A 13,436-nucleotide genomic window follows, 5' to 3' on the forward strand; every position below is an offset into this window, starting at 1 on the left:
CCTGCCACTTGCAATAACATAGATGGAATTGGAGATCATTACGCTTGATGAAATAAGTCAGGCACAGAAAGATAAGAACTGCATGATCTCCCTACTATGTGAAGTCTAAAAAAAAAGTTGATTTCATAGAAGCAGAGAGGAAATTAGGGATTACCAGAGAGAGGAGAGCAGGATGGGGAAAGGTTGATCAATGTGTGCTATCTTTGCCTTAGCTAGGAATAAGAAGATCTGGTGTGCTCTTGCACACCAAGGTGACTAAAGAGGACAATAACATTCTGTGCATTTCTAAAAGCTAGAAGAAAGGAGTTTGAAAATTTTCACCATAAAGAAATTATAAGTGCTTGAGGGGATGTGTTTGACCTGATTGAAACATTACACAATATATGCATGAAAGCATCATGTTACCCCATTAATATACTCTCCTTATGTTTTCATTATTAAAGTACTTTTAATTAAAAAAAACAAACTCACCCAAGCACAAAGAAATAATAAATATTTAAGGAGATGGAAATGTTAATTTGATTGATCACTATACACATATATCAAATTATCAACACTAACTTGTATATTCTTATAATTATTCCATGTAAATTTAAAAAAATAAAGAAAAGGAGAAGTTATTTGTCAAAATAGTATGTTACTGTTTTCAGCCTTTACCCATAAGTATGTGTTTTATTTATAAGGAAAATAATCAGAATGCTAGTTACTAAGGGTGGGTTGGCTTACAGAAATATCATCTGGCTTGAAGAAATTGTACTAGCTAACCTGTGTGTGGAAAACCTTACAACTTAAAATTCTTGGCATTGGGCTCCTGATTTAAAAAATTTTAGAAAATTCTCTTGTAAATCTGATTCCAGCCTTCTCCATCTTTCTACTTCCCTCCCTCTCCCACACCCCACTTGTCTTCATGACTATGGAAGAGCCAGGAAGGACCATCTGGCCCAGCATGGCAGCTTTTTATTTGGTTCCTGTTTGGATCACGGCTCCCTCGCCCATACTTCAGAAACCAATCAAGGTGTCTCCTGAACTCATTTATTCCTTTGTTTCAACCGCCTTGTCCAGTAACTTTTTCCATATGCTTATATACTTGCTTTGCAACAGAAGGTTTTTTTTCCCCATCAAAAATGGTCTGATTGGATCTTAGAAAAAACCATTTGTTCAAATTTGTGACAAAGTGCTTCTAAAGATTCCAAACCACTTTTCATTACTTTTGATGATCAGGGCATACATAGGTAAGGAAAATTGCTATGCTTAAAAATAACTGACTGATGTACAGAGATGCTGAGTGGTGTGGAGTGAAAAAAAATGTAGTTAACAACAGATGAAATAGTATAATGCACATCTAGAGATAGTCTGCAATTATTATTTTCCTTTAATCTGGTATTTATTTTGTCACCCTGGTTCATTCCCTTCAGCATGGTGACATTAGTACTCTGTATATTGTTTGTTGTGGGCCAATTTTCTTTAGCTGCTCTTAAAACTTACTAAAATGCCAGATGTCATGTTGGAAACATGAAACCTGAAAGAAGGTCGTAAATCAGAAAAACAAACCATTAAAAAAATAATAAAATACCCCAAGTGCTGTGCTCCGGAGCTTCCCAGCTCAAGTCTACTACCTCCCTGCAGACCCCTTGTTTTAGGGCCAGGCGTGGGGACCACTCAGCAGTTTCTCACCTCAGGCTTGATGCTTGTTTTGCAGATTCTGAACAGAGCACTGGGTCAGACTCTGAGGTGCTTACTGAGCGAACCTCCTGCTCCTTCAGCACTCACCCTGATTTGGCCTCAGGAACCACAGGTCCTGTGCCTGCCACCATGTCTTCCATGGAGGAGATTCAGGTGGAACTGCAATGTGCTGACCTCTGGAAGAGGTTCCACGACATTGGAACCGAGATGATCATCACCAAAGCAGGCAGGTAAGGATGTTTCTTTGAACAGCCAAATTCAAAGCCTCCAAAGAGGTAGGAGCTATTACATTCCCAGCTCTTCCCCCCACCATTTATTCATGGTTGCATAGGTGAAGTCAAAACAACGTTAACTTACTTTTCTACGTTTGCACATCTGGGTAATATGGTCCTGTTGTGTTTACTGTGATTCTGCTAGTTTCCTCCAAGCATTCAAACCCAAGTTTCCTTTATCCTCATGAACGTGTTTCCCATCTACAAATGTATTTCAGCTGATTATGGGGCTTTTGGTATCCCACTGGCCAAAAGATAGATTGTGGAAACAAACATTTGCTCCCCCATCCAATATTCTCAAAATGCTCTCCCCAAACAGCAGATTACATCTTCTTTATAAAATTTTATTTTATTTTTGAATTAGCATACAATAATACTACACAGTGATTTCATTGTGATGATTCCATAGTTATGTATAGTGTACTTTGAACAAGTTCACCTCTCCATTATATTCTTGGACTTCCTCCCTCCTCCCTTCTTCTTTACAATGTGTGTTTATATAGATGGACAGATAGATGCTCTTCACCCTCAGTATCCTTTCCACCTTTCCTTTCTCCCTCTTCCTTCCTGATGATTCTGCTCCTAGACAATCCCTCTTTTACATTCATGTCCCATTATCATTATTCTTATTATTCTCATCACCATCATTTTGGGTATATATTATATAACTGAGTGAAAACAGTTAATATTTGGCTTTTTTCTGGGGGAGGATTTAAACTCAAGGCTTTGAACTTGCAAGGCAGGCTCTCTACTACTTGAGCCACACCTCTAGCCTGACAGCTTTCTGAGCTTGGCTTATCTTGCTCAACATGATAATCTCTAGTTCCATCTATTTTCCTGCATGTTACATAATTTCATTTTTCTTTATGGTTTACTAATATTCCATGTACACACACACACACACACACACACACACACACACCATAATTTCTTTACCTATCCATTGTATGTTGAGCACCCCAGCTGATTCCACAGTTTAGCTATTATGAACACAGCTTCAATAAACGTGGGTATGCAGGTATCTCTCCTATATATTGATATAACTCCTTTAGCTACATGTTCAAAAGTGGTATGGCAGAGTCAGAAGGTAGATCTAGTTTTAGTTTTTTGAGCAGCCTCCATACTGATTTCCATAGCAGTTTACTAGTTTACATTCCCACCAACGTGTATGAGGTTTTCTTCTTTTCCACATCTTCACCAGCATTTGTTATAATCTGGTTTTTTGATGATATCTAAGCTGGCATGGAGTGAGATGGAATCTTAGTGTAGTTTTGATTTGCATTTCCTTTATGGTTAAGGATATTGAACCTATGTTCATGTGTTTATTAGCTATGTGTTTTCTTCTTCTGAGAACTTCTGTTCAATTCATTTGCTCATTTATTAACTATATTATTTGTTCTTTTGCTGTTTAGTTTTTTGAGCTCTTTGTATATTCTGGATATTAGTCCTTTATCTATTGAATGGCTGACAAAGGTTTTCCCCATTCTGTAAGTTGTCTCTTGATTCTCGTATTTTTTTTCTTTTGATGTTCAGACACATTTTAATTTGATGCAGTCCTATTTGTCAATTCTTGCTCTTATTTATTGGGATATTGGGATCCTATTTAGAAAACAATTACCTATGCCTCTATATTCCAGAGTTTTCCCATAGTAGTTTCAGAATTTGAGGGCTTACATTTAGACCTTTGATCCATCTGGAGCTGATTTTTGAATAGAGTGAGAGATAGTGGTCTAGTTTCAGTCTTCTGCATGTAGATAGCAAGTTTTCCCAACACCATTTCTTGAAGAGGCTTTTCTCCAGTGAACAGCTCATATCTTCTAAGGCATTTAGAACAACTGGATACTTTTTAAAGAATTGGATTCTGCACACCTTCTGAGCCCTACTTATTGATCCATGGTGTTTTATTGTTGGTTTAAAATTATTATAAAACTTTAATGGTGATTTGTGGAATTTCTTGCAAAACATAGATAAATACTAGGATAATTAAAAATTTAAAATACAATTTCTCTTGAAATAGACACTGTTAGTTAAGCAATTCCTTTATTGGCATCTTTCAGTTTTCCATAGCCAGTTATCTGTTATGTGCTGGACACTCAATATATATTGTGTCATTTAAGCATTAGAGGAATCCTGTGAAGGAAACCTATGATCACAGGATATGATCATACCATCCATGGATGCAAAGAGTAAATGGGGGTTAATTAACATGAGGTAGTAAGAGGTAGCTTCAGAATTCTACATAAATCTGTGTAGTTCTAAAGTATTGGTATGAACTATTTATAACTCTGTACCACTAAGAAATGGTTGTATTCATGCCCCTTGGATTAAAATGAAAATTATTTAGATAAAACCAAACTTGTATTAAACTTTGGAGTATATAGTAGTAGTTAATTGAAACTGAGCAAACAATGATGCTTTTTTATAATTTTCAAACCCAGTATACATAGACTCATATGCCATGGGACTGGAGAAGATCTACCACACTGTAAGCTGTTTTCAAGAGCATGGCCATTTAAGAAAAAGAACATTTTCATTGGGTCCAGTTTACATACATGTACATAAAGACATGTCCCAATACAATAAGATGCCACAAAAATATGAGGTTAAAGTGAATGAGAAATTTTGCTCATTTTCTTTCTCTTATGCAGCCTTCTTCCTTCTTTAAGTTTCAGTAGTGAATTAAACCACCAAGAGGTGGTTTACTTTCTTAGAAGGAGCTACTTTGAAGGAAAATTACTTTCGGTGTCATCTCTTATGGCTTAGCTTTTAGTATTCCCATCTTCTACATTTTATAGTGTTAAATCTGGTAAGAAACAAAGCAGTTCAAAGAAAATGTTTTTTTTTACATTTTTTTTGGCGGTACTGGGGTTTAAACTCAGGGCCTCATATATGCTAGGTAGGTGTTTTACCACTTGAGACACTCTACCAGTCCAAAGAAAATGTTTTTATCTTTAAATTTTTACTCTTCATTTTTTGGTAAGGAGGTTGGTTTGGAAAGAGGTGGTATATGACATATTTTTTTTTGTCTACAAGATTTTCTGATTATTATTTTGGGGTTTCACTTTGTTGTTGGATTTGTGAATTCTTGTCGTCTCGTTCTTGACATCATTCCCCCATCTCTGTACGTTAGTGAATTCAGTTCATTTGAGCACCTTTTTGACAACTCTCTTGTTACTCATTTCATGATTTCTTCTGCACATCTCTGATTTCAACAACTCCCTTTGATACCTGAATCCACCAACACATTTCCTAGTACAGACCCTTGATTTCTTCTTTGGTCATACTGAAATCCTTTGCTTATGTTTAGAAACTACATTCTTTGCTTCTGTATTGGATTGCACCATCTGCTGTTGCTGATACATCTAATACACACCTCAGATAATTCTGGAACAACTCAGAAATTTTACAAGACAGCTTTCTCTTTTGTGGATTTTCTTCATCCCTCCTCATTGCCATGTCAGTTTCTTTCTTCTCACTTCACTTTCCTTCCTATGCAGTATCCTTTTCAATTTTAATTATTTCAGTTTCTTAGTTATGTTAGTTACATATAGTTCTCTGTCCTTTTTTCATCAATCAGAAGATATTAGTCACCATCTATCTCTTCCTACACTCCAAGCTATAATCCTGTTGATTCTGAATGAGGGCAGTCTCTATAGCCTTCAATTATTTTTTCGGAACAGGTTCTGCCCAGAAGGAGGGGTAGTGGCAGGGAGGAGGTAGCCCAAACAATGTATACTTATGTGAGTAAATGTAAAAACGATAAAGTTAAAATTTTTTAAAAATTAAAAATTTTTTTAATGTATTAACACAACTAGTGTAATCAGCACCATGGACAGAGGTACTTGTAGGGATTAATGGGTTTAGATGACCAAAAAAATTGTCCTAAATTTAGCCACAGAATTAAAACCAACACAAGACATCTTTTGTGAAATATGAAAGACTACTTTTTTCTCCAGAGTATTATGACTTCTCTTGACATTATGAACTAAAATACTGACAAAAAGGAAAGGCTTTTTTAGTTTCAAAGATTTTAAAAATATTCAAACTTGGACAGAATTTAAAACAGGTAGGTACTTTAGAGATTATCTAGTCTCTCTGCTTTGTCTTCTTGATAGGGCTGAATGACTTATCCAAAGTCACACAGCTTATTAATTTTAGAATTTGAATACTGGGTAGAGGTGGATAGCTTCTTCATTGAAGGTCACTTCCCTCAAGGTTTCAGATAAAATAGGTATTAAATTTAAAAACATCACATCCCTTTTCTTGAAGTCATCAAAACAGAAGTTCATTTCTTTCAACATAATTCTGCCTCTTTAGGTGGCGGAGAGAACCTACATTCCTTCACCTTCAGTAGTAATTGAGAGGCTTTCTCTTCATTGCCAGAAAGATGCTTTCCAATAACTTATACACACAGGACCATTATAATTCATTGTTATTGATAAGGAAATTACTCACCTGCATGTAAATGTATAGACCAAGGTTCTCAAAATTTTGGAAGTATTAATGCAGGTCAAAATGACTAACCCATAGTGAATGTTAGTTAGGAGTAACTTGCCATTACATTTCTTTTTTATTTTATTTTATTATTCATATGTGCATACAAGGCTTGGGTCATTTCTCCCCTCTCCCCCCACCCCCTCAATACCCAGCAGAAACTATTTTGCCCTTATTTCTAATTTTGTTGTAGAGCGAGTATAAGCAATAATAGGAAGGAACAAGGGTTTTTGCTGGTTGAGATAAGGATAGCTATACAGGGAGTTGACTCACATTAATTTCCTGTGCGTGTGTGTTACCTTCTAGGTTAATTCTTTTTGATCTAACCTTTTCTCTAGTTCCTGGTCCCCTTGCCATTACATTTCATTAGCGCATCATAGGACTGAAATATAAGGCTTTCTAAGTAAACTTGTAAGGTCAGAGGAAGAAAATCTAAAATTATAAACCAACAGAAGACTTTGTAAAGTAATAAAGTGGGAAAAAAGAATGGTTATATAGTATTTTCTGCAACTAGTTAAGAATTAAAAAGGTCAATTGTCCCTCAAATATGACTATGATGTCACTAAGTTACTGCCAGATGACACTTGTTTTTTGGGCTACTTTTCCTGGATAGGCAGTGAATGTGTGATTTGCATAGCGAGCCTCTCATGCAATCAAGCAGTACATATCTGCAAGACTGCTGACTGAGGTCAGGGTATGGTCTATGGCCATGAAATGGAGCAAAGCCAATTAGGCCATATGTGAATCAAGCCTGTGACCTTAACCTCATTAGCACCGTGCTCTGCCCAGCTTGACTAACTAGCCCCAGATGGCTAAGCTTAATGTGGCATTTTGTATACAAGTACCCTAGAGCACATTCAGGACAATCCCAGTTTTTGAGCTGAGCACTTTTTTGTCTGGATTGATGCAAAAGAGCTTGATGTTTTTCTTCTTTATTATGGCTAAAGAAGAATGGCAAACTTCATTCTAGATTTGTTGAAACTCAATACCTCTTTTGGGCTGCTCCTCCTCCTCTCTTCAATTATGAGAGAAGTTGTAAAGTGCCATATCCTGACCTCACTTGCTTTGGCAAGTTTAACAAGCCATTGTGGTAGAAACAAGGTATTGCCCAGAGGCCACTAGAATTCATTTGGCATTTGCTCCCTATTCCACAGGGTCCTTCCTCTGACACACACGTCGACAGCTGAGAACTTGCAGAAAGTTTTGTACAGTTTAATGCATTGAAGAAAACTTTGGTGGTCCTTTGGAGACTAGTAGCACCCTCATTTTGTTAGAGTAATTCTTTTCAAATAAACTCATCACTCAAAAATTTTAATGTCACCTACAATATATTGTAATAAGTCCCTTTGGGTAAGATTATAAATGATTAGGTCCACCTTTAAGAAGATTATGGCTACTAGGAAATGTATGTGTGGATACATGCATACATACACTGACACATACTCACATGTATGTTACATCAAAGATCAATTTAAAATGTAAAGGAAGGTAAGGTATCCTTGAGTGTATGAATCATCAAATAGGCAAATTTAAGTTAAGAAGAGATGCTTTTTCAGCAATATAAGTCCCCACCATATTTTGTAATGATCATTTGCAAAGTGAAAGAAACATCAACCAACTTTGAGAAGTAGAGGGCATTGGACCTTGATGTGCTCAGAAGATGTAATAAGAGAATTCTGTGAGCAACTCCTGCTGCTATTCTTCCTCCTCTGTGAGCTTACTGTCTTCTTCACCTTCACAGGAGGATGTTTCCTGCCATGAGGGTGAAAATCACTGGCCTGGACCCACACCAGCAGTACTACATAGCAATGGACATTGTGCCTGTGGACAATAAAAGATACAGGTAAGAATAACTCTGGAATGTGGATTGTGAACATTACCAACATCCCAAGACAGATTTTGAGCTCATTAGGTGAAGCATTTTAACAATACTGGGAACAAGGATAGAGGATATGCCAATGGTTGATGGCAGAACACCAGGCAGAAAGTAGTAACTAAAGATAGGAAATCAGGGCTCAGAAACAGTCTGGTCTCAAATCCTCCTATGTCTCTGGACAGAATAGAATTTTATCTTATTACCAGGGCAGCAAAAATTAAACATGTATTGGGTCTGAAATTAATTCAGTTAACATTAAAAGTTACTAACATATTGAAGGATTTGGTTTGTGAAATACTAAGTGAGGTAGGATGAGGGAATCAGTGCAGTATATTCAATCATACATCTGATGGGACTCCAGACATAATGGAGAATAGGAGAATTGGGTAAAACCTCAAGAAGAACATCTAGTTAGGGAGAATTATTGGCCTTCCTACAGATATAAGTGAGTTTGCTAAATAACTTTCCCTTAAATTGTTAAAAGCCAATGGAGTCTCCAAGTCACTTGGATGGCTTGCATGTTGTTCTTATTAGAACAAGTTGTGGCTTATTTGATCACTTGAGACTTCAGTCAAATCAGTGAATCATGGCTTATTTTTAAAATACATAAATTCTGAGAACTTAGCCCTACACCTGTGGATCTGGAAGTGAGAGATGGATGGGGAATCCAGGACTGGTGTGGTAGGAGGAGAGACATGGGCCAGATTGTAAGACTTAGGAGCGAAGATGCTTTTGGTCTGTTTTAGAAGATCTTGGGAGTTGTAATTTGGGCTGAGTGCCTCTCTTTCCTGGAATATGGGACCCATGTGGTCCTTTAGAACTAAGAAACAACAAAGTGTCAATCCCTGGAGGTAGATCCTGAGGACAACAGAAAAATTGGCAATGTCCAGAAAGCTGACTTCTTTTGCTGTTATCAACATCTCATGTTCAGTGTCTTCATGAGAAATAATGTGAAAGGCGATGAATTTCCACACCAGGTTCATCAAAGCAAACACTAACTGGGAAGATTTCATGATGTTTTTGGGAATGCTTGCACCTCATTTTCATAGAAAATGCCTCAGAATTCTGGCTCTTAGCAAGGAAATGGTTAATGACTGAGAGGCTGCGAGGGTCTCTGCACATGGCTACATTTTATAGGACAATATGGAAGATGTTTTTAATAAGGAACAAAATCCTGAACAAGTGGCCAAGGGATTATATGGTTTGCATTTGAAAGGTGAAAGGTTGCAGTAAAATACCTTTCCCTTAGCTAGACATGTGGGTTTTGGATGCCTGTGTGCACACAGGGGTGCATGAGAAGTAGAGGAGAAGAAAGAAAAAGGACTGTGAGAATGTTTTCCTCTTGAGAGCTGTAGCTTTGATCATTAACTTCAACACTTCTGTGCCCTCCCCCATCGCATCTCATTGTCCATTTCCATCTTATCTCATTTCCCCTGTTTTCTTCCCTCTGTTTTTTCCATTTATATTGTCATTCCTATTACTTCTCCACTGTTGTCATCTCTGTCTCTCCTTATTCCTGTCTGTCTCTACTCGTTTTCTTGGGCATCTCTATATCTCTCTGAAATTTCCTTTCTCCCTCTCCATCCCAGATATGTGTATCATAGCTCCAAGTGGATGGTAGCTGGCAATGCTGACTCTCCTGTGCCTCCCAGGGTTTATATACACCCCGATTCCCTAGCTTCTGGAGACACCTGGATGAGGCAGGTGGTCAGTTTCGACAAACTCAAGCTGACCAACAATGAACTGGATGATCAAGGCCATGTGAGTCAATCATACTCTGCCTTTCCTCCTTCTTTCTCCTTTGCTTTAGAGCCGACCAGGCTCCTTCAAATAGATAAGCTAAGAATCTTTATGCCAGTTTAAGTCATTTAAAGTAAGTACGCATAAAAGTTTTTTCTCCAGTTCAATTTTGTTTATTATACATCTAACATTTAGCAAACATCTGCAATGTATCAGCTTATGCTTATCAGATAAAGTCCTTTTGCTCTAGGGATTTGCAGTTTCATCAAGAGGCAAGACAGAAACATAAGACAAATTAGACAATGCCAGTAAACTCAGGGAAAGAAGTGAAGGAAGGACAGTTTTGGCTGACTCGTTAAGAAATTTATGAATTTATAAGAGAAGACTACATCTTAAGGCTCTGCAGGGATATTGGAAGCAACTGATATTATTGATTTATCTCTAGTGATAAAACACGAACTGAATTTTCACTCACTACCAGCATCCACACTGGTTGCTATGGAAAGATTGAAGAAGCTAAAACTATAACTTCTTTCTTTAAGGAAATGACAATTTTCTGAGGAAGTGAGAACACACATACATTACTCACACTCACATGACATAAAAGAATGCCCATGAATTCAATAATGAGCATAAATAATAATGTGCAGAATTTAGAGACAGCATGGAGCCATGTTGAAAATTTGAAGCTGGAAGGAACAACTTATCACATGGCAGAGGTTCTCAGAATTTTGAGTGGAGTGTTATCTTTTGGTACTAAAACAGTTATTCATCAATTCCCCAATTAAAACAAGTACATTACATCTACCACCCATGCTAGGGATAGCTTGCTATATGGTTCCATGTAATGCTATCCAATGCCTTAGTCCTTTCTTCCACGGGCAAGTATGCTGATTTCTGATTTCTTGGTCCCATCCCCAATCTGTCTTCTTCCTATAATGCTTCCATCTTGTGATTTATTTTGCATGAGAACTTGAAAAGATCTAGAGCTCTTAATTAGTTTTTTTTGGTGGTACTGGCATTTGAACTCAAAGCTTCACGCTTGCTAGGCAGGCACTCTACCACTTGAGCCACTCTGCCAGTCCAATGGAGAGACCTAAAGCTAAACACAGCACAATGTTTTCTCTTCTCACTTCAGATCATTTTGCACTCTATGCACAAATACCAGCCTCGAGTTCACGTGATTCGTAAGGACTTCAGCAGCGACCTTTCACCCACCAAGCCTGTCCCTGTGGGGGATGGGGTGAAAACATTCAACTTTCCCGAGACGGTGTTCACCACAGTCACAGCCTATCAGAACCAGCAGGTGAGAGGCTACCCTTGAAAATATCCTGTGTATCTATTTTTAAAGAAGCATGGTCTTGCTTTTAGTACGAAATGCTTGTTCTTTCTCGGTGGCACTGAAGGTCAGAACGGGAAGCACTAGTCTTGCGGTACCCATAGGACATTGGTGATGATCATATGGTGATGCCTAGTGACAGGTGGCGTGGTCTGCATTTAGATCAGAGACAAGATCCTTGATCAAGAGGACCATACCTCATGTCTATGTTATCCTCATGTCTCTGTATACCCATGTTTACGATCTCCACTACATCTTGGCAAGTAATCCTCTGCATTTGGAATTCCTTTGAAAGCACTGAGGTTTGTTTCATGCTTTCCCTCTTAGCTGGCTTTCCGGATAGCCTCCATCAGGCTACATCAAAGTCACCAAGCCTCTTAAACTATTTAAGACTCAACACTGCCATTTACAATTTCATACTAAATTTACCTCTTGTGATCACCAGCTACACCCCATGCTCTGTACGTTTTTATGTGTTTATCCCATTTTTATAAGTTGTGCTTTCTATTTTGACAAATTTCCTAGTTTAAAAGAATCCTGTAAATCATTTCCCCAAACAAAGAGATTTTTGTTTTATCTTTCTTATTAATCAACATACTTTTATTTGGGGCTTGCTTGAAATGAGATGAACTTATGCTATTATACTCAATGCCTTTTATATTGGCTACTTTGTTTTGTGCACAAAGCAATTGAGGAAAACATTTATTTACTATGTGCCAGAAAGCTGACAGTGAGTTTTGTGATTTTTGGCTCACATAGAAAGGGTGTTTATATCTTTCATGGTGTATTTGGCTAGTAGTCCTTAGATGCTCTTTACCTTCAGATGAATTTGCTGTATGACAACCCCTTAGTCCAGTAAATGTTAGGTACCCTATGATTGTCAGACTTTCTCATCAGCTGTAAAGTGTTCCCAACTCCAGCTATTATTGTAACCATCCTTGTGAATGTCATATTTGATCTAAGGTAGAGAGTGCTATTTAAAAATGATTAAGCTCTCTTAAACTTCTTGTATAATAAAATTACAGAGGCCAAGGATGTCCCATACAGAAAACTTTAGTAAGATTTTTGAAGCTCTGATACAAGATGCAGCAGCAAAATGGTCATGGCATTTGAGACAACTGGAACCTTGGGATTGACTATGACTCAAAAGAGGAGGAGTAAGAGTCCAGTTTCTTGGAATAACTGATAGCACTTTATTAAGTCTACCTCAGTTACAATTTAATTGTTAGTTTCTTATGAAGGCAGTGATATGACGTCGTACATTCCAGTTTTAGGACTTTGTTTATAGAACAAATGAGAACACTGAAGAATAAACATCCCACTGCCTCATTGAGGTGAGTTCTAGAGGACAGGGGAGCCATTATTGTAAAACACAGTGAAAGTCAGAAGCTGCCACTCACTTTGATAATAAAAGAGACCAAACATGGGGACTTGAAGTCCCTTTCTGTCATAACAGTATTCCAGTGTTCCACTCAGTGTTCTGAGCACATCTCACTCTGATAAATATTTTGTCTATGTCTAAGCTGGGTGGGGGCAAATGCCATGATTACAATAATTTGACAAAAGGTATACCTTGTTTGATTTTTGATCTTTCCACTGACAAATTGTGTGATCTTGAGTAGGTTTCTTAACTCCTTCTTTTGTTACTAGCATTTATTCATGTACTGGGGGGATTCAGTGTGACAATTCTGAATATCCTTACATTGTATGTTAGTTAGATTGCTCCCACCATCTCCCCTGCTCAACCCCTTCCCCATCCTACTTAAAGCAATTGCAATAGGTTTCATCATTTTATCTCATATATATATATAATATATGAAATGTATATATATATATATTTATATAAAGCCCATCAACCACATTCTGTCACCTTCATCTTGGTTCACCCTCTTTCCTCCCAAAAACACCCCCCCACACACATTGTACCTATTTTACAGTTCTTTCATTTTTAATTCCAAAGTTGGTGTTTGAAGAAGTTTTTTGATGTATTCCAGTCGTTAATATACTTTCTTTGGTCAGTTTCATGCCCTTT

At 37.5% G+C, this 13,436-nt stretch overlaps 1 protein-coding gene across 5 annotated transcripts in view; it reads left to right on the forward strand.

Annotated features, from left to right (window-relative positions):
* Window positions 1-13,436, forward strand: part of Tbx15 (T-box transcription factor 15) — a 110,454-nt gene that overhangs the window by 53,544 nt on the left and 43,474 nt on the right. For all 5 annotated transcript variants that reach the window (XM_020176931.2, XM_074050660.1, XM_074050657.1 and 2 more), the window contains 4 exons: window positions 1,700-1,913; window positions 8,191-8,292; window positions 9,915-10,086; window positions 11,204-11,371. In XM_020176931.2, the coding sequence (XP_020032520.2) occupies window positions 1,700-1,913; window positions 8,191-8,292; window positions 9,915-10,086; window positions 11,204-11,371 (656 nt within the window). The remainder of the gene's footprint in view (window positions 1-1,699; window positions 1,914-8,190; window positions 8,293-9,914; window positions 10,087-11,203; window positions 11,372-13,436) is intronic.

Source organism: Castor canadensis, chromosome 12 (assembly GCF_047511655.1).
Source record: "Castor canadensis chromosome 12, mCasCan1.hap1v2, whole genome shotgun sequence".
Classification (NCBI taxonomy): Eukaryota; Metazoa; Chordata; class Mammalia; order Rodentia; family Castoridae; genus Castor; species Castor canadensis.